Source organism: Canis lupus, chromosome 3 (assembly GCF_003254725.2).
Source record: "Canis lupus dingo isolate Sandy chromosome 3, ASM325472v2, whole genome shotgun sequence".
NCBI classification, from domain to species: Eukaryota; Metazoa; Chordata; class Mammalia; order Carnivora; family Canidae; genus Canis; species Canis lupus.
In genome coordinates, this window is record NC_064245.1 from 73,598,270 (window position 1) to 73,620,865 (window position 22,596).

A 22,596-nucleotide genomic window follows, 5' to 3' on the forward strand; every position below is an offset into this window, starting at 1 on the left:
GTCAGAAAGCATGTCACTTTTATATGCCGTCCTGGGGCAAGATCCATGTGAGAGCCATTAAAAGCTCAAATGTTTTCCTTAGGAAGCAAGATGCCTCCAGGCACCTGTCTTCAGTCTCCTGAAGAGACTCTATCCTGATCAGAAAACAAAACAGGCCCCTCTACTTTAACTTGGCTGGTTTTTCCATCTGCGTATGTAGTATCCACAGCACACCTGGCCCCTTCAATAAGCAACAGAAAGAATCTGCTCTCCAGGGTCTCCTCAAAGACCAACATTTATCTGACCACCATCTCCTTCTTGCCAGAGTTCCCTGATATTCCAGTCATGAGGTAGAGGAATGTAGTCTACCTATTCTTGTAGGCAGTCTAAGTTCTATCAGATTAGACATCTGGCCCTTAAACTGGAACCACAGTCCATTGGAGTGGGGCAAAGGACCTTTGGCTTCCTATCCCTTCCGCTTTTAGGACTAACAGCCATGGGCTACACCGTGAGAACACCTGACTCAGATGACCTGACAGCTATGTTACCCGGGGCTTCCCCTGTCCTGCTCCTTGCTCTCCACCTTCAAGATGAAATGCCTTTGCTAAATTAGCTTAGACATGTTGATGTTACACCTTCAGTTCTTAAAAAGAATGCACATGAGAAATCGTCACACGATGAATATTTTGACAAACCCATACCGATGAAGACATTGTCCAATATATTTTCTCTTTGTATATACAGAGACAATACAAGAAATGACTCCAAAAATTTAACACCAGGAAAAGCAATTTATCTAGATAAACTAAGTTTTGGGCTATCATTCCATGAAAAATTGATTATCTACTGGCAGCCAAGAAGCTCAGAGTCAAGGTCAATGCTCAATTATAGTAACTCTATCAGCCTTGGGATATATATGCTATATCCTTCATACCTGCATATGTTATTGAAATACCTCAAATCCTTGCAAGAAGTAGGTTAGTTGTATATTTTTAAACATTCAGGGGGGAGGATAAATACAAAACTTTAAGGATAGAAGAGCCCAAATCTTATATTTTAAGATGCAATATAATATAGTGGTTAAATCTATATTACTTGGTTCAAATCTCAGCCCAGCTACTTTTTTTTTTTTAATATTTTATTTATTCATGAGACAGAGAGAGAGGGAGAGAGGCAGAGACACAGGAGAGGGAAAAGCAGGCTCCATGCAGGGAGCCTGACGTGGGACTGGATCCCTGGTCTCCAGGATCTGGCCCCAAGCTGAAGGCGGCGCTAAACCGCTAAGCTACCGGGGCTGCCCAGCCCAGCTACTTCTGACTTTGGACAAAGTCTTACCCTCTCTGTGATTCACCTTCTTTACCTCTAAAATGGACAAAACAAAAATACCTCTTTCTAGGGATATTTTGAGGAACAAATGTATCAATATATGTGAAGCACTTGGAATGGCAAGCACTAAAAATGATTGCTCTTCTTATCTCACAGGCTAATGGTAAGCTCTATCAGTACATGGTATGATCAAAATGTCAAATGCTATTATTAGGCTTTTGAACTTCATCCACTCAAATGCAACATATAATTCTTACCGACTGTAGCAGATGCTGATGAGAGCAGAGATTTGCCCCAGGAGCCCCAGCCTGCCCATCCCCCTCCAGGTGAAGGTGAATCCACAGTCTGTAGGAAAACAGATTAGCAGAAGGTTAGCAATTCAGTACATGCAGGAATGAAAAAACACTCATTGGTTCGAAACAAAAAGGTTTTTAAAGAAGTTACCAGTAACCATATCTCCCTGGCTTAAAGTTTATAAGGGCCATAAAAGAATACACCAACCCACAGTTTCAATGTGTACTTTGGAACAAAATTGTTTAGTAGTGGTGTTGGCTTCAACTGGCTCAGCTTGAAGTGAGAGGAAGGGAGTTTGATGTTAACAAAGACCCATATGTCCCCTTGTCTGGAAGAGAGGGACCAGGCTTCAGGGGGAAACCATTTAATACATTAGGGCACAAAGTGATTTGAAGAAGTTCAAAACTCTGGCAACTCTGACACAACTAAACAAATATTCTCTTCCAGGTAGAGGTAACTTTCAGATCTCTGAGGTGATAGGAGGGAGCTCTGGGATGTCAGGTAAAGAAGTGTCTAGAAAAGCACCAATGAGCTGGGGGATGGGGAGAGCAAAACAGGTACACTTTTGAGGTAGACATTTTTTTTAAGGTTTATTTACTTCTTTGAGAGGGGTTGAGGAGGGAGCAGAGGGATAGTTTTAAACAGACTCCATGCTGAGTGTGGAGCCTGACACTGGGCTTCATCTCATGACCCTGAGATCATGACCTGAGCCGAAATCAAGAGTCAGATGCTCAACGACTGAGCCACCCAGGCGCCCTGAGGCAGACACCGTTCAAGGTGTCCACTCCACTCACAATGACCCCTGTAACTGTCTCTCTCACTGTCCCTGGGCTCCGTGGATTCAAATTCTTCTGCCTAAGTATTTGGATGGAGATTGAGAGACCAGTTCAGCTTAAGCTGGTTGCCTGACTAGAAGATGAAAACTCAGGCAATGTAGGGTGACCATATTCAATCCAACATGCCAACTAAGGATGAAGAGAAATCAGAGTGAGTAGAATGAAAGGTGTACGCTCAGAGAAGCTGCTAAATCCCTGACAGCTTCTCAGCCCCTGCTTCCTGTCCTTCTTAAGGCCCTACTGCCTTCCTATCTTTGGGTTCCATAAGATTGCTGCAGAGTCTGTTTCTTTTTTAAATATTTTGTTCCCTGATGTATCTCCAGAGCCTAGACAAGGACATGGCACATAATGAGTGCTTAGTACATTTATTTGTTGAATAAATGATTGAAATTCATCCATTTTCTTAAGTATATAATAGTTTCTGTTACTTGCAACTGCTGAGCCCTGACTCAGTTAGTGGAACTATAGCTTTCCCTTATTATCTAGGAATATAGTCTAGAAAATGAGGCAACCCGATGTTTCTAGCAGCAATGTCCACAATAGCCAAACTGTGGAAGGAGCCTCGGTGTCCATCAAAAGATGAAAGGATAAAGAAGATGTGGTCTATGTATACAATGGAATATTCCTCAGCCACTAGAAATGACAAATACCCACCATTTGCTTTGACATGGATGGAACTGGAGGGTATTATGCTGAGTGAAATAAGTCAATCGGAGAAGGACAAACATTATATGGTCTCATTCATTTGCGGAATATAAAAAATAGTGAAAGGGAATAAAGGGGAAAGGAGAAAAAATGAGTGGGAAATATCAGAAAGGGAGACAGAACATGAAAGACTCCTAACTCTGGGAAGCTAACTAGGGGTGGTGGAAGGGGAGGTGGAAGGGGTTTGGGGGTGACTAGGTGACAGGCACTGAGGTGGGCACTTGACGGGATGAGCACTGGGTGTTATTCTATATGTTGGCAGATTGAATACCAATAAAAAAAATTATAAAAATAAAAAAAGAAAGAAAATGAGGCAAGATTACATTAGGAGTAATACATTAGGTACTGGAAAATCACAGCTCTTTCCTCCAAAAACAGAAAGAAGTTCAGTGAAATATTCCTACAGAGTTTGTAGCTTCTATAACTTTTGACCCAAGGTTGTCTATCAGTCAGACCCCCCCTACTCCCTGCTGCCTTCTACCTTTGCAGATGAGGGTGGTCATGTCAAAGAGTTTGGGCCAATGAGAAATAAATGAGAAGGCTTTTGCTTTCATGATAAACTATACACTTATGGCCAGTACCAACTCTTCCCACCATCCTTTTTTTCTGCCCTGAATGTGAATATGATGCTTGAAACTGAAGCAGCCATTTTTGTGGCCATGAGGGAAAGGCCAAGGAAGCATAGAGTCACTGGTCCTGCTACTGTTGAGCTACTAAAGCAATGTTTGAGTAGTTGACTGTCTTCATTCTTTCTGTTAAGTGAGAAAAAATAAGTTGCTATTTGGTAAGCTAGTCTATGTTGGATTCTAGTTATTTGTGCCCAAATTCTTAACTGATTCACCTATTAAATATCAAACACCAACCATCAGTGTAGAATACTGTCAAGAGAAAAGGTTATGGAATTAAATCACCTGGGCTTGACTCCAGGCTCTGTCATTTGGGGTAAGTTATTTAAGTCTTTCAAGCCATCATTTACTCATTACAAAATGAGACAAATGGTAGTATAAGAACCATAAATATAAGAACCAATAACTTCACACAATTATTGTGAATATTAAAAAAAATAATTCATATAAAGCTTTGAGCATAGTGTCTGGCACATAATAAATACTTCACCAATGTTAACTAGTACTAATAATAATTATTAATATTAATAATAAAACTATTTTTTTAACACTAAGAAGCAAAAAGCTTTGAAAGTTGGCTGACATTTATTTCTATCTGGAAACAATGAGGAGCTTGTTAACATGAATGGAAATACTCATGATTCATGACTGTCTGCTTTCATTTTTGGTGTCTACGTTGATTTACTTCACTTCTGCAATGGAAGCCAGTGGCAATTTTATACCATCATGAAGACAGATGTAAGTTGGTGATTAATATCATTCTTTCACAGGACAAATCACTACCTATGTGACTAGGGAAAGTTAATACACTTAGGGGTGACAGCTTCTGACTCAAATTTATAATACTTAATATGCTCTGACAGCTGGTAATTGACTAGCAAATGAAAATAAATGTTAAATGAGTCTAGAACTTTTCTGCAGTATAAATGACTACTTCAATTGCTTTATTAATAAAACTCCTTTGACATTGAGCTGTGACCTCGTGATCAGCTGCAAAGAATATTTGCTATCAATGGCAAATACTCAAATGACTAAATGTGTACATTTAATATAAAAACCATCTAAACTGTTCAACATGAATTCTCATCTTGAGTAGTCTCCACTTTATTTTTTTAAAAGGTTTTATTTATTTTTTAGAGGGAGAGAGAAAGTGTACAAGTAGGGGGAGCAGTAGGCAGAGGGAGAGATGTGGGGCTCAAACCTAGGACTCCAGGATCATGACCTGAGCTGTGAGCAGACACTTAACTGACTGAGCCACCCAGGATCCCCTTATCTCCACTTTAAATGGCTTTAATGTCACACACTTATGAGTCTATAAAGTAGGCAGCATGATCTATTCAGATCTTTCATGATCAAGTATGATTATTTTAAAACTTTTTTTCTCATCCTCATCCCATGTAACCCCCACCGCCTTTAACAGACAGCTTCACATACTAATTTGCAGAGAAAACAGGGGCCACTGGATGGGAACTCTCTTAACTTCCCATCCCCCCTCATAAACTCTCAGAAGGATGAACTCATTTCACAAGAGTGAATCAGACTTGGGTTGATGAAGAAGGGTAGCCAGAACTCAATTGAAGATCATAAACATCTGCAATTGTTGTGTGGTCCCAAGAATATGAAGAATGCAGGATTCCATAAAGTTCAAATTTCTTTAAATAGAAAATATATGTACGTATCTGGCATCCCATTTAAAGGTCTTTAACATTAGATGGAAAATACATTTATTTTAGCCTATCGTCTTTACATGTATCATTAGATAGAAAAGGAATGTACAAATGTTAGCATTCCATAGAATTTGAAGGTCTTTAACATTCAAATGGAAACATAAGTACCTGTTGTAAAAGAGCAAAGATCCACCTGGTTGTCTTATTTTCTTGAGTAGATCAAGAAACAGGTACTGTCCATTGCTCATATCTGTGAGATCAAACTCATTTTTAAGTTTTGTTACTCATGACAGAGCTGCTCTAAAAAGGGGCTCAGTGTGATGTTCAAGAAGATGGAAATTGCTCTGGCTGCCTGCAGTTCTGTCAAAATACTTGCTTGAAAATAGCTTCAGTTATTTCCCAGTAATTTTCTCCTTGGTGAAGTATGCATTATTCCATTCTGGGAATATTTAAAATTAAATGTACAAAGATTTAAAGCGTCAAAATCATGCTATTAATATTTTAATGCATATTTTGTCTTTTCTGCACTAAGAGAGTGAAACTTAAAAAAAAAAACTAAGTGAATAATTGAATGATTAGATTTCTGATTTTAAGTTGAAATCATCCTATGTTTATACATTGTATTATAACATCCAACAGGTCCTCAGTTTCACTCTATAATTTAATTTAATAGGTTTATAATACTTCCTATACACTCAGCAAGGTTTTGTTTGAGTAGACAAATGAGGTGCTTAAAAAAGAAAACAGAATATATTGCATTTATATAGACACAGTTTTAAAATATTTGAACATATTTATGTTGGTAAAAAGGACCGACCATCCATCAAAAACCTCTTGAAAGTGCCTGTTCAATTTTGCTAGACTCAAATAGAGTAAGATTTGTGAAATGGATATAAAGTCTAGGAAATTGCATTTTTGAATTTATAACCTTAATACATTGAACAGTAATTATTTAAACCGAATTAAAAGTCTGAGTAGTCCTTTTTATTTTTAATATTTTTAAAGATTTATCTATTTATTTATTTGAGACAGATACAGAGTGAGAGAGAGAGAGAGAGAATAAGCAGGGGGAGAGACAGAGACAGAGAAGGGAGAAGTAGGCTCCCCACTGAGCCAGGAGCCCACTGTAGGGCTCCATCTCAGGACCAGGAGATTACAACCTGAGATGAAGGTAGATGCTTAACCATCTGAGCCACCCGGGTGCCCCTGTATCTAAATTTTTTATAAAAGATTTATTTATTTTAGAGAGAGCGAGAAGGAGAGAGAGATGGAGGGAGGGGCAAAAGGAGAGAGAGAGAATCTAGAGCAGACTCCCACTGAGTATGAAGCCTCATGCGGGGCTTGATCCCAGGACCCCAAGATCACAACCTGAACTGAAATCAAGAGTCAGATGCTCAACCAACCGAGCCACCCAGGCACCTTACGAGTAATCCCTTTTATGTCCAAAACACACACTAGCCTATACCAAAAACCCATCTAAACACAAATTTAACATAATTGCACCACCACTCACAATTATCTCCTTCCCTTCTAAAGCATTATGGAAGTGATATCTTCCTCTTAGTTAAAATTATCACCTCCACCAGAACCCTCCTGGGCCTGAATAGGTTGGTCTTCCCTTCTCTCCTGGCTTTTCAACCTTTCTCTATCTGCTACTTCCCAATTTAATCATGCACATGATTCCTCCACCTTAAAAATCAACAAGTGAAAATCACAATGACAAAATATTTCTTTAAAACCAGTCTGGTTTCTGCTCTACATCCTGCTTCTTCACCTCTTACAAAAAGTGCCCACTGTCCATACCCGCCCCCCTCCATTCTCCCACCTGCCACAGTACTCTCCCATGGCCATCAGTACTGCATAAAACCATTCTCATCAACGTCACAGCAGCTTCCTTTAGTAATTTTATTTCATGACCTTTCACTAGCATCTGAAGCTTAACCACTTCTATATATATATATATATATATATATATATATATATATATATATAATTTTTTTTTTATTCATGAGAGACACACACAGAGAGAGGCAGAGACACAGGCAGAAGGAGAAGCAGGTTCCTTGAGGGGAGCCCGATGCAGGACTTGAACCCAGGACCCCAGGATCATAACCTGAGTCACAGGCAGATGCTCAACCACTGAGTCACCTAAGTGCCCCTTACCTGTGTTTAAAAAAAAAATTCAACTGAGTAGATTTTAAAGATCTTCTTGACTTTATTCACTGATTTATGAACTGACCAGCATAACTGCCCCCACTTCATATTCTTAAACTACTCTATTTTCATGGCTCTGTCTTCTGACTCTTACTTTTTTGGCCCAACTTTTATCTTTATGATTTCAGTTTACTTTAGAAGTTTCTAAATGCATATTGTAGATATTATGGGGAGTGCTTAATTAAGCTATAATCCAAGTGCTTCCAGCATTCCAATAAAATATGCATAGTTCAGGGTGGTCAGCTGATATCCTAATCAGGAAAGCCATATTCCAGAGGCATCTATAATGAGCATTTCTATTATCTGTCACTTAATTAACACTGGATGCTTTGCTAATTAGCATACTAAATTGCAGAAGTGGGTTTTAACTGGGAGACATGGTGAACTATTAACAAGCATTCTGAATATCTGAAAGGGGGTCTATCTGGTGAAATTAAACATATTCAAGAGTTACTGATGGCTAAATTTATTTTAGAGCCTCTTTCGATCTTTTTATTTAAAAAATATTTATTTATTTACGAGAGACACACAGAAAGAGAAAGAGGCAGAGACACAGGCAGAGGGAGAAGCAGGCTCCATGCAGGGAACCCGATGCGGGACTCGATCCTGGGTCTCCAGGATCAGGCCCTGGACTGTAGGCAGCACTAAACTGCTGAGCCACCCAGGCTGCCCTTGATTTTTTTATGATCAGGGCATAAGAATGTTTTTGCCCTGTGCTAAACGGGGTTCTATCCAGCTCTGAACTCTGGGGAATTCCAGTGTTTTGCTGCCAGCTCAAAAGGAAGAAAACCCTGCCTCTAGAATCCTAGGCATTTGTCTCGAGTGAAACTCATTCTGGGTAGTGGTCAAAGCACCTAAAAGGACAAATCACTGGGACATTCTCAAGCCTCCATGAAAAACAGTAATCATGAACTGTTTTTAATTTTCTGGTTAATTAATGTTCAATTTTAAAATATCAGCATGGTACAGTGTGATTTGTGGTTTGATTTCCCTTGTAGAACGTGACGATAAGATAGTGCAGAGAAGAGGTAACCCTCACCATCTCAGCTTCTGGCTGCCACAACTTATCAAAAAGAATCTAAGAGCCAAATTGGCCTGGAGACAGGAACCTTCCAGGGCCCACGCCTTGGCCTCTGTGCTTCTTTAATAAACATATAACACTGGAGGTAATCTCAACCACTCCCATTTCTTAAATAACACCCAAGTATTAACAACCTCCAAATCTCCCTCCTGGACTTTAGGCTATTATAACTAAGTGCCCACAAAATGCCTTCACTTGGACCCATGGCATGTTCAATACTGAATTCACCATCTTCTTAGTCTCATCTGATGCCCTGATTATCTCTTTCTGTGTCCTAGTATTAGTAGTTCCCAAACACCAGCCCATAGATTGACTGCAAGAGTATTACTTATGGGAACTTATTAAAAATACAGAGTCTTAGCTCCCATTGTGATCTTTTTGAAAAAGAATCTCAATGTAGAGTTTAGGAATCTGAATTTTTAACAATCTCCCTGGGTTAGTCCAATACACCACCAGATTTAGGAAGTACTGCCCTATATGGCCAAATTGCACCAGTATCCACCAAAGCCAAACACCGAGTGCCATCATGTAGAGTAGGCTTGAAGGGGGAAATACTCCAAAAGAAGAGGAGCAAACGCTACTTATTCATTTAAGAGGCAAAAATCTGCCATCGTGTATCCTGGTCTACATTCGCTCTTTTTCGTCTCCCTTAACAGCAATTTCATGGCTCTTATCCATTCTGATTTTCTTTTTCTAGGGAGAGAACTAACCAGTGGTAGTCTATGTTTTCCTTTGTGAGTACCTTTAGTGAAAACGTTGAAATTCTCTACTTTCATAATTGGCCTTGTATATTGGTGTTGAACAGTAGAGATGACTTTTTTCCCCACTCTGGGTAACATTTCTTGGTATTAAGAACTTAAGAGAAATTTGATTTAGATTGGATCTTGTAGGGGCTGAAATTCCGTATATAATGAAGTCCCAAGAAATCTCTGGAAATAAATGTCACTCCTGCCTAGCACTTAAGACAAACATCTCTAAATTGAGGCTGAAGATGTCCCCGACTCCTGAAGATTGATCTAATTGCCCTATCTAAGGCTTCCCTTGTGTCTGCCCTGTCTAGTACTATAGGATATGCTATCATTACTTTTATACAACACTCCCTTCTCCAACTAGACTGTAGGCATCCTGAAGATAGTTCCACCGCTTAGATTCCTGGGCACGACACATGGTGTCATGGGGCATGTAGAGGCCCTTGAGAGTCTAATCTAACCTCCAATGTTCAAATGAGTTTGAGGGTCATCTCTCATGGATGTTGTAGAGTAGATCCTGCACGAAGTCTCAACTCAATGGCCTCTAGTCTGTACATCATAATGGATGAGAAAAAAAAGGAGCACCAAAGACAGAGGTAGCTTCTTGAGAGCATAAACTGTGAGTGGTATGATCCTTCAAAGCAGAGGTGCCAGCTGAGCAGCTGCCAGAACCACTGGCCTCTTTCTCTTCTCCAGGCCTCTCCTAGTCACACCCCTATACCTGCCAGGTTACAGCCACTGGGCTGACTCAGGCAAAGCGTAGCTAATAAAGTGGATTTTGAGGGGACCCAGACCCAAAGTCACCATGCAGATTCAAGTCACTTAAAGAAAAAAAATATATATATATACATCTAAGCACATTATCACAAAATGTAGTGTATCCTCGAAGATACCGGTTTATACTTTCTCAAAGGCTACTTGGCCAGTTTGTTGTTATTTACAAAACAGGCATTTTCCCCACAGAAGCTTGTTTAAAAGGATAATGAGGTACTTTTAGGCTCAGACAGACCTGGGATCAAGTAGGCTTTTGAGCTTGGCTGTTTTTCTATTGGACCTGCCACTCCTTAGGGAACCTATGTTCAAGTTCCAAACAGACAATGTGTCAATGAACTTTTGATTCAAGGTTTTCTGTAGAATTAATTCTCTTCTGGACCAAGAGAAAAATAGTTGTTTTCATCATTGCAAAAGGATTTTTCATAAGTATCCAGCAAGGCAATAACACAGAGCAAATGAACAATGCTTGAAGACAAGGCACAAAATTGATTTCTTGCATTAACTTAAAAGGATAAGTTACCAAGAGAGAAAGTAGAACCCCCTTCTCTGGGTAATCCTTAAAAAAAAAAAAAAAAAAAAAAGGACAAAATTTGCATCTACTTAGAAGGGTTTAAATATGACCTGGGTGGAAGAGATATCCTCCTCCTGCAAGGCCCTTCCACCAGCCGTATCGGTTTTCTATCTTCTTAGAACAAACATACAGATGGGCACTCCTCCCACATCTTGGTTTCATCTGAGCTCCTGGTGCAATGCCACACACATACACCCAGAGCCACAGTCCCAACCCTGTGGCCAATATTTGTACTTCAATCCAGATAGTTTTGTGATACTTCATTATGAAGAAATACTCCTTTTCAAGTCCTTGAAAACTCTCAGTGTTATGCAGGGAGAAGAGGGAAGTATCTGTCTACTAATTGGCTCTAACCCTGTAGCATTAAGGTGTGTGTGTGTGTGTGTGTGTGTGTGTGTTTAAAGATTTATTTATTTATTTATTCATGAGAGACAGAAAGAGAGGCAGAGACATAGGTAGAAGGAGAAGCAGGCTCCCCAAGGGGACCCCGATGCAGGACTTGATCCCAGGATCGTGAGATCAGGACCTGAGCCAAAGGCGGATGCTCAATCACTGAGCCAACCAGGCAACCTGCGTTAAGGAAGTTTATTTATTTTTTTTTATCTGTATATTTTTTTATTGGAGTTCGATTTGCCAATATATAGTGTAACACCCAGTGCTCATCCCATCAAGTGCCCCCTCAGTGCCCGTCACCCTATCACCCTGTCCCCCTTCCCCTTCCACTACCCCTTGATCATTTCCCAGAGTTAGGAGTCTCTCATGTTTTGTCACCCTCTCTAATTTTTCCCACTCATTTTCTCTGCTTTCCTGTGTAATCCCTTTCACTATTTTTTATATTCCCCATATGAGTGAAACCATATAATGATTGTTTAAGGAGATTTATAAAGAGCTATAAAGGCAGGATTCATTCAGTTTGCTCAAAAAATTAAGAAGGCAGATATGTAGGAGCATACTAACTTTCTGTAGTGCTATCTTTATTAGAAATCTCATTTTCATTACTAGAAATCTGGAATTGGAATGTATAACCTATCTATCAGGAGCATATATATTTTGAATTAGTGGAGCTTGTGTAGTTTCTTTAGGTCACAATGCTGTAGTCAAACTATGGTTTTCTTAATGTACAAAGATATTTATTAACAGTAGCACTTATAATAAGAATTGAGAATCAATGATTCTCACAATAGAAAGATAGTGTGCAGGGCAAACAGGTTCCAGTGTCATGTATCTGGGTATGAATAGCGATAGGATTTTTAAATATATAACCTATTGGCTCTGTTTCTCTACAGAACTGACTAATACAGTATCAGCATTTTCTAAAGCTTTCCCAGTGGTTGAAATGTTCAGCTCGAGTTGAGAACCTCCGGTCTAAAAGTGCTTAATCCCTTAGGGGGTGCATAGATGGCTTTGAAGAGTCCGTGAACCCTTGGAACTCACACATGACATTTTGCCTGTATGTTTACCATATCTCATTCCAACTCTCAGCTGGTCCTCAGAGCCGCTCCCTGACATCGCTGCAAAACCACTGTTTGCTTTTGTTTAAACATCTCTGGTCATGAGGAACACCCTCCTCCCTGAGGCAGTCCATCTCCTCTCAGAACAGTTCTAAAAGTCAAACCCCTTGAGGAAACTGAGGCACAAAGAGCCTAATTTCAAATGAAAGAACCACAAAACATTAGTCAGACGACTACCTAGTGCAAACTCTTCATTTTATAAAGGGAAAAATTAAGGCTCGGAGAAATTAGGTGCCTTGCCCGAATTAATAGTGTTACTATTGGGTATGAGGGGGAAAGCTAGGCCCCCTGGTTCCCTGATAAGTTTCCTCCCTTCATTACATGCAGTAGAGTCCCTTCAAGTAGGTAACCTGTGGTGGTACACTTCAGATGAGTCAGGGCTGGGGCCTGACTGAGGGGAAACCCCGATTCTCCATCTGGTGCCATCACTCTGGAAGGCAGGATTAGAAGGGAGTGGCCTGCTTCCTTCTTTCATGCTGAGCGCCTCTCCATCTCCACCAGCCCCCACATGACTGAAGGTGAAGATCCCAAGAAAACCCAGCTCAATGGTCATACTGATGTTGTACCAGGTACCAACTGGGAGACACTGGCCTATCTTATCCCCCAGAAAGATAGGTACAGGTATCAAAGGGAAAGGGCAATGAACCTGCTCTGCCTCTGGTTCTCTGGAAGGTGGTGTGTGATGATAAAATAGTGATCTGAAGGTTTGAGATCCCCACAGTGGATTTGTAAATATGTGTTAAAACGTAAGTGATACTAAAGAAACACTGACTTGTTTAGGGTAGAATCAGGTTCATTAATAACCTGGACTCGTTATATTCAATATTTCAATATCTTCCATTTGTTACCAGTGGTGTAATATCTTACTAGGTTGCTTACTATCTCTGAGCCGGATTGCCTTGTCTATAAATTAAGATTAATAATATCCAGCTTAGAACCGCAAAGAACTGTTGTATGGAGGGAATTACATCACATATAAAGTGGCTAGTGGGGTGCCTGGCATACAGGACGTAGCCAGTCAGTCAGTGGTGGCTGTTACTATTATTAGAACTATCAAAATGCAAATATTATAATAACCAGTTATTCTCATGTACGCCTTTTCTCACCACACAGCACCCTTTTGATGACAGAGGTGATGTCACAGTATCTGAATCCCCACCCCCTGCTGCCCCCAGTCCCTGTAAGCATAGAAAATACCCCAAACTGTGCCCATGGGGGCTATCCATAAGAATGTAGTTAAACTGAATCGAATGAACCACACCTACCAGATTACTCTGGTCTTTCAGGGGTATTTCAGATCCAAGTTCTGCCTCAAAGCTGACAGAGTCAATGCATTCAACAAGTGCATCCTCAGTCACTTCTCCATTGAGGGGGGGCTCCATGGCACTGGTGTGTTGGGGCTGCTCATGCTGCCCAGTGTCAGTAGTCTCTGCACCCTGAACAGTGGCATTTTCATGCCCATCTTCTCTGCCATCAGCTGTTGTCGGCTCATCTGAAATCATAGCTGAATCACAGTGTGCTTCTGTGTCTTCGGGCACAAACTCATTCTTGGGCATCTTGGCAATTTCTGCTTTGTCTCCAGTGGCTGAAGGGTCACCAGCATCGTCAGACATTTTAATATCTGTCAACATGATTACAAACAAACACTTTCTGCTTTAATCTGAGTTGTTAAACTTAAATCCAAAGCCCCAAGTACTTAAATATGGTAGGGGAAAACTTTCTTCTACCAGTAAGAAACTTTATGTAACCTTGGGGTAGGCTAAAATACGGCCCCCAAAGGGATTTCCTGAATCCTAGGAATCTGTGAATGTTACCTTTTACAGCAAAAAGGATTTTGCATATATGGTTGAATCAAGGCTCTTGGGATGGGGAGATTATCCTGGATTATCTGGGTGGGTCTTAAATGAAACTGTAGGTGATTTGACAGAAAGGCAGAAGATTTGTTGGGTTTTAAAAAAGACTTTCATTTATTTACTCATGAGAGACACAGACAGAGGCAGAGACATAGGCAGAAGGAGAAGCAGGCTCCCTTGGGGGAGCCTGATACGGAACTCAATCCTAGGACCCCAGAATCATGACCTAAGCCAAAGGCAGATGCTCAAACACTGAGCGACCCAGTGAATTGCCCAGGAGAATTGATTACAAAGAGGGGAAGGGGATAAGAAGACAAGAGTAGAGCTTGGGGTGATGAAGATGAAGGAGGGGCCATGAGTAAGGGAATATGGGTGGCCACTAGAAGCTACAAAAGTCAAGGAAACCATTCTCCCCTCAGAGATGCCAGAAGGAACCAGACCTACCAACACCTTGACTTTAGCTCAGTGAAACTGGTTTTGGACTTCTGACCTCCATAACTATAAGAGAGTAACTTTGTGTAGTTAGAAGCCACTAAGTTTGTTGTAATTTGTTATAGCAGCCATAGGAAACTAATACAACCCTACAGTGCTATCTCTAAACTCTCATTGATCTCTTACTTGGTACTCAGGGATATGTGTGTAGAAACTAAGAGTAAGAGTATTAGCTATATCTGTGAAGTTATTTAACATCACTTTATTAGTTATAATCATAGCAATAATGAGAATAAGCATAGAAAATACCTGAGAGCTTATCAAAAACTACTTGACATTTAGCTTCACATCGCTATCAGAGATTCACATGGAGAAAGAGACACATATACACATAAATGTGCTTTGTTGGACACCAGCTGGTGAAGGCCTGTTGGACCACAGTTTACACAGGGAAACACAGGAGGAGTTGGAAGGGAAAGAAGCAGTATTAAGTCAGATGAGGAATGTCACCATTATGAAATTACCTGTAAAGCTGAAAGCTCTTTACAAAGCTTGCAAGTTATTGTATTATGTAAGACAGAATGATTCAATAGAAGTTTCTGTGATCATGAAAATGTTCTATGTCCATACTGTCCAATGTTGTAGTTAATAGCCACACGTGCCCCTTGAGCATGTGCAGTGTGGCTGGTGCAACAAGCAACTACATTTTTTGTTAAAGATTTTATTAATTTATTCGTGAGAGACAGAGAGAGAGAGAGAGAGAGAGGGAGAGAGGCAGAGACACAGGCAGAGGGAGAAGCAGGCTCCATGCAGGGAGCCCGATGTGGAACTCGATCCCAGGACTCCAGGATCACACCCTGGGCCGAAGGCAGGCACCAAACCGCTGAACCTCCCAGGGATCCCCAGCAACTACATTTTTTGAAAAAAGATTTATTTGAGAGAGAGAGAAAGCAGGGGTGAGGGGAGAGGGACAGAGAGGGAATCTCAAATAGACTGCCTGCAGAGCATGGAGCCTGATGTGGGGCTTGATACCATGACTCTGAGATCACGACCTGAGGCAAAATCAAGAGTCGGATGCTTAATTGACTGAGCAACTCAGCCTCCCTCCACCCCACTTTTTACAAGTAGGTTCCACACTCAGCGTGGTACCCAATGTGGGGCTTAAATTCATGACCCTGAGATCAAGACCTGAGGGTCAGATGATTATTCGACTGAGCCACCCAGGTGCCCCAGAAACTACATTTTAAATTTTATGTAATTTTATGTAATCATTTTTATGTAATCATTTGATTTAAGTTTACATTTTACATAGGCATGTGTAGCTACTGGCTACCTTACTGGATAGCACTGATCTAGAAGGCTTGTTTGAGGTGATAATTTTCTTAGGCTAACATGAAAACAGTGTTCTCACTATAACAGAAGCCAAGTCTCAGTGAAATCAGCTGGTATTTTTGTTGAGCTGTGTTTACTAGTTGGTCAAACATCAAGTTGCCATTAGAGCCATGGTAGGTAAGTAGCCACTTAACATATTGGCTACATGGAATCCAGGCTTAGAATCACATGCACATGAAACTCTCTGGTCCCCTCATGTAGCCATCCCCAAGGTCCTCTGGCTATTGTCTCTGCTCATGCAACATTCTCTCCCTTGGTGAATCACATCCCTTTCTCAGGGTTTCATACACCACTCTCATGTTGTGAGTTTTGAATATCTATCTCATTCCATTGAGATGGAAGGTGAATTAGTCGTTTCCAGGAGCTGAAGGGAATAAGGAGGGACGACTAATGGGTACAGACTCCTTTCTTTGGTGTATGATGAAAACGTTCTAAAGTTAGATAGTGATAATGGGTGCACAACTGTGCAAATATTTTGAAGACCACTGAACTGCACATCAAAGAGTAAATTTTGAGGCACGTGAATTATATCTCAATATATTAAGAGTATCTGTAACACATATAACCTAGTGCTTCATGTTAATAATGCTGTTATTAGAAAAAATTCTACTTCTGTATAAGTAGTTCCAATGGCCAGTTGGTCATCTGTTCCCATCCAAAATGGAGTCTGTTGTTTTATTGTTAATACTAGTTCTTCTTCTTGACTTTTGAGTTTCCTTTAATGGTGCCTAGATTTCCCCTCAATAACCCAGGCTTAACACCTCAGGGCTGTCATTAACTAAACCTTCACCCTCTCAAGAATATATAACATCAATAGCTATCATTTATGGAGTGCCTGTCAAGTGCAGGCTCCTTAAATGTATTATCTCCTATTAGATATTATGAGCTCCATTTTACAGGTGAGACAACTGAAGCTCAGAAGTCACACTTTCAGCAAGTTGTTAGATTTGAGATTTGTACCCACATCTAACTTTGAAATTGAACCATATCAGAACTGTATCTGCAATACCACCAGCCTCTGCTCTCACATTCAACCAGTGGCCAAATCCTAGAAGCTCTTTATTCAGAATTCATGTCTTTTTTTTTTTTTTTATTTTTTTTACCTCTTCTCACTGCCACCACTCCAGCTCAGGCTCTCATTATGGTTCACACTGATGATTTCAACATTGGATTCAGCCCTTCCCTGTTGCTCTCCCTTTCACTTCCCCATACCTCCCCATCCTGTTCATACATCCCCAGGGTTTTCCCATTTACTATGGAGATGAGGCCACCAGCTTTAGTTGGCATTCAAGCACCTCTGCACATCGATGCCACTAGCCTTACTCCACAGGTCCCTCCCAAAACCTAGAATGAGACCATGTAAGCATGTGTGCAATGTCTGACATTCACAGAAGATCCTCACATGGCTGTTGGTTCAAAATGTTGTCTTTCACACATTTAAAACCCAGTTAAAATAACCACTGCCTCCACTGTTTGTTCTTCCCAACTGGATATATTTTTTCTTCCTCTGAAGTGCCGAGTGCTTTGTGTCTGTCTCACCTTGGTGAGAGCTGCTTCAGTGTTTTCCTTGTACAGTATGTTGGAAATACTATGAAGACAAGGATCTTCCTTGTCTAGTTTTCATGTTTTATGTGGCACTTAACCTGGTTTCTTGAACATATTGGGGAGCTCAACAAATATGTGTGTTGTTATATTAATATATTTGGAGACTTAAAATTAAAATGTAATTTGGATTACTGTTTTTGTATTTCTTGGGTAAATACTCAGTAGTACAATTACTGGATTGTAGGCACACCTCTATGTTTATAGCAGTGTTATTTACAATAGCCAAACTGAGGAAGCAGCCCATGTCCATCAGATCAACGGAAAAAGAAGATGTGAAATATATATATATTTAAGTATATATATAAAAATATATAAGTATATATATATTATTCAGCCAGCAAAAAAGAATGAAATCTTGTCATCTGCAATGATGCGTGGAACTAGAGTATAATGCTAAATAAGTCAGCGAGATAAAGACAAATATCACATGATTTCATTCATATGTAGAATTTAAGAAATATAACCAACAAGCAAATTAAAAAAAAAAAAAACAGAGAGCAAGAGCAAGAGAGCGAGACACACCAAGAAACAGGCTCTTGACTATAGAGAACAAACTGATGGTTACCAGAGGGGAGGAGGGTGCGGGTTGGGGGAGACAGGTGATAGGGATTAAGGAATACACTTGTGATAATCACCAGTGGATGTATAGAACTGTTGAATCACTATATTGTACACCTAAAACTAATATAACCCTGTATGCTAATTATATTGGAGTTAAAAAAATTTTTAATGTAATTTGAAATGAAAACTAGCAGAAAATGCCTTTACCCTATTTACTACTCAAGAGCTACTTTACAGCAAATGGTTCCAAATGATCCATATTGTCTTTCCTTGGTTCCTTCAACGTCTAACGTCTCCTTTTAAATAAAAATCCTTGAATTTAGTAATAACACTCCTGTAAACAAGTCTATGAGTGGGAAAGGCAAAAAATGCATACTTCCTTTTAGCTGGCATATAAAGAAAATCTCTGAGTCAGAACCAGGTTAGGACAGGGGGTTGGCAAATTGCAGCCTTCTGGCCAGATCTTGCCCTCTGCCTGCTTCGGTAAATAAGATTTTGTTGGGACACAAACACATTCATTTGTTGATGTACTGTCTATGGCTTTTCTAGCACTGCAGTGCCTGAGTTGGGTATTAGAAAAGACCATATGGCTCACGAAGTCGCAAAGCCTAAAATGTTTACTATCTGGCCCTTGACAAAAATGTTTGCTGACCCATGGTCTAGAAGATTGCCTGGTTGCCACGACCTAAATATTCTTGTTTTAATTTATCCTATGAGTCCTAGGGGCATAAGGAGAATGGGTTTGTGAATAAATGATGCTTTGACATCACTTTTGTTCCCAGTTTTTATTCATCAATAGCTGGTTCCTGGTATTGTCTGATATTTTTGTGTAAGGTAATTTGAAAATCGTATTATTAATCTGATTTAGGCACTCCAAACTATTTCACTTTTCTGTAAGTAGGGACATGGGACTAAACCTGGCTATAATAAACATTCATGGGCAAATAAAAAACATTTTGGACACTTTGTCGATTATGCTTTGCCCTAAATGTGTCGCCAGGCTATTCATCATGTACTCTAAAATCCTTCAGCATATATCATGGGACATACATGCCGGTTAGTTGTAATTTACAGCCTGGGGTGGTTGGTTAACATCCCAAGTGCCCTATTCAGGAATATACTCTCTGGAGGACTTCAGTTGGCATTCAAAATCTATAGTTGTCCACCTCTAGAGAGGGTTTCCCAATCACCCTTTTGAGTCAGTACCCCCAAGATGTGCTAATTAGAAATTCCACTGGTGAAACGGAAAATGCTGAAGATATGTGGACTGGCAAGCAATAATGGACAGGTCAGTCTGCCCTTCTATCACCAGGGCAGAAGATATTATTGGATATTATTGAGTTCAGCAGCTTAGCCCTCTTTGAGATATTTTCTAGTTGCGCTTGAATTGCAGAGAACCCCAAAGCCTGATTGGGTTAGCTGAGCCCTGCCTCTAGAGCAGTCCTCACCAAAGGCCAGAGAGGACGGAGAACACAGGTTTCATCAAGCTTGTAAAAACAAGCTGAGGGCCAACCTGCCTTAGGTCCGTTCACCTCAATTGCAGAGAAATGGCTGTGACAAAAACCTCCTTCCCTGCAACTGCTCTGCATGTTCAACCAGCAGTAGGAAGCCACCCCTTCAGAAATACCCCACATCAGCTGTAAGGTGTTGAACCCACACCGTTAAAAATATTTACGGATGACTTCTATGTTTCAAGACATTTTCACATCAGTTTGGATAATAAAAATGGTCACTATAGTTTTCAGCCCTACTTTAATTTCTTATATATATCTTTAATCTCTATTTCCTTCTACCTGCTACAGGTCTGTATTTTCTCTAAACCAAAACCAAAACCAGAAATCTTTTTCCTTTGTTCTCGTAGATCTTTATCTCCTCTGGGTGTTATGACAGGAAAGACGGAGTTAGTTTTAGACTGTGCCCTTTTCTCTGAGGCCATCAGAAAGTATCGCATCCTAAAGACACAGCTGCTTGGGGCCAGTGACTGTCGGAGTCCACCAGGACTACAGCTGTGACACATGCTGTTTCCTAGGACAGTCCCCATCTCGGCCTGGGTGCCCCAGAAGCAGTCAGACTTATAAATCTCTCCTGATTTATGGTTTGGAACGTTGATCACTGCAGCCATGTCTTGTGGCTTTGATGCTAGTGAAACTCAACCCACAGAAACAAGGAGGCTTCTTTAGAAAAACTCAAGGAGAGGAAGAGTAGCATATAAAGGAGCCTTTGTGGGCTGGGAATAAGTTAGTTTTTCATGAGTAAATTCATTCATCACCTAAAACGCTCCCAGAACTATGCTAGGTATTGGAGCAGCAACATCATAGGCTCCAAAAATAAGTTTAAAACGGAAGACACGGCTACTATCCTTCAGAAAATGAATAATCTGTTTTCATTTTAGCTCTGGTCAATGAAGGTCCACGAAACTACTTCAGCAAACATGAGATGGTTAAACGATGATACAAAACAGCACACCGAATGAGGGAAAGATGTGCCTGAATTAGACTGACCTTGTGCAAAGGAGAACCTTGAAAATAGCTTTGATAGGATTACTTGGGCCTGATGGGAAAAGAGTATGTGCAAATGCCCTGCATCAGGAACGAATTCTAGATAATCAGGATGAACATCTGTGTGGCCCAACCAGGAGGCAGTCTAGAGGAACAGTGAGGGCAGGTCAGTGGTAGGAGTGGAGGGGGGGTGGGTACTCTGAGGCAGAAAGAGTGTTCTCTGGTCCCACCATCTCTTTGTGGGCACACAACTCACTCCTGTTGGGCTTCCTCACTTCCTCCTCTGTAAAGACTGGACAAAATGACCTGGATATTTGGTTCCCAAACACCAAAGACTGCGGGACTGGGACCAGTCCATGATGATAGAGAAAAATGAGGACAAGATAGCAAGTTTTTCATCCATCTAAATTTATTAAAGGGCTGCCTTCATCTTGCAAGTTTAGCCTTCATGCTTTTCTTGGTATTAAATGTCTTTAATTTTACCGCATAGTAGTGCAGTGGATGGATTTTTTTTAAAAGGCCACTTTCGGCAAAATATGAATTTGGTAATGCAATACCCTGGATAAGATCACTGCCCCCAATTTTAAAAAGGGCTGGTCAATGAGGACCAGGAACAAAAACTCTGGGTGAGAGGTTAATCAGCAGCTAAGGTTCCCTCCTATGAAGCTCAACATGTGCCCCAGCCCAAGCTCCCCCTGCACCCAGCCTGTTTCCTCCCCTCTCCACCTGTCTCCTATGTTTTTTTTTCTGAAACACAGATGGGACCTATTTGCTCCCCTGTTTAAAACCACCAGGATTAAACACCTTTGCATGACACCTGTGGCCCCACACGGTTCTGCTCCGATCTCTTCATCCACCTCTTGTAACTCTTGGTACACCGAGCACTGTCGCCTGGCCAGACTCCCTCAGTGACCGCAGCCTGCAAATGTGCCCCCCTTGCCTTTGCCTCCCTGCTTTCTCCGCCCCTGGGGCTGCCCTGCCTGTAACTGCCGGGCAAACTCCCATTTGTCTCTTTCCACATCTAGCATCACTTTTTACTCTATCATTGTCCTTAATTTCCTCCACCCTTTTCTCGCATTAACTGCTTCCCCTTCCACGTCCTGTGTGTGTCCGTGTGATCCTCTGCACTGACTTCTATGGCATTTATAAGGAGTCTGCATCTGTGTCATTTCCTCCTCATGGACTGTGACCAACACGCACTCAGCTCGGGTTCTGATCCTCAGATGTTTACAGAACTGAACTATATAATTGTCTGATATTGATCCAAGAGAAAGAATATTTGACATAAGTCAGACCTATAAATACACGGCTACTTATATGGGCTGAATCCTTGGTATTCTAGAAGGCTCCCTCTCACCCTCCAATTCCTTCTGCACTGGCTCCGTTGTGCTTCTGACACCACCCTGGAAGTTTCATGCCTTCGCTTAAAGCTTACAGGGTCAGGAGCTGTCAGTCTTCCCTGAGCTCGGGTTCTGAGGGAGGAAAGGGAGGAGGGCGCAGGGGGTGAATATGGGTGAGGTTGGGAGGGGCCTCCGAGGAGAGAGACTGTCTCTCCGGTGACCTCGGGGTGGAGGTCGAGAGACGCGGATTTCAGAAGCCACCTGCTCGTACCCTTAATGTTCGGGATGGGATGGGATGGCGTGAATGGGGCCAGATCCTGCCCTGAGCCCACACTGAGAGGTCTCCGGACTCTAGGAGAGGGCAGCGCAGCTCAGGCGCCCGAGCGGAGGCGGCGGGAAATACTCACCCGATTCCGGGGCCCAAAGGGAGACAGTGGGTGAGCGGGTGGGGCCTGGGAGCTGGGGGGCTTGCAGCCAGGGCGCGCTGGCTCTTCGGGCGCTGGCTGGGGCGCTGGCTGGGGCGCACGCGAGGCCGCCGAGGGAGGGAGGACCCAGGCGGGTGGGGGTCACGGCCAGAGCCCC

The 22,596-nt window shown here is 41.4% G+C and overlaps 1 protein-coding gene across 3 annotated transcripts in view; it reads right to left on the reverse strand.

The window, feature by feature from the left end:
* Nucleotides 1-22,596, reverse strand: part of FAM114A1 (family with sequence similarity 114 member A1) — a 70,180-nt gene that overhangs the window by 47,023 nt on the left and 561 nt on the right. For 2 of the 3 annotated variants that reach the window (XM_035714514.2, XM_025437332.3), the window contains exons 2-3: nt 13,599-13,954; nt 1,563-1,650 (exon numbers count right to left, since the gene is read on the reverse strand). In XM_035714514.2, coding sequence (XP_035570407.2) covers nt 1,563-1,650; nt 13,599-13,946 — 436 coding nt within the window. In that variant the 5' untranslated portion in view covers nt 13,947-13,954. Of the gene's footprint in view, nt 1-1,562; nt 1,651-13,598; nt 13,955-22,031; nt 22,379-22,596 lie in introns of those variants that run through there. The other variant, XM_035714513.2, reaches the window with a different exon arrangement.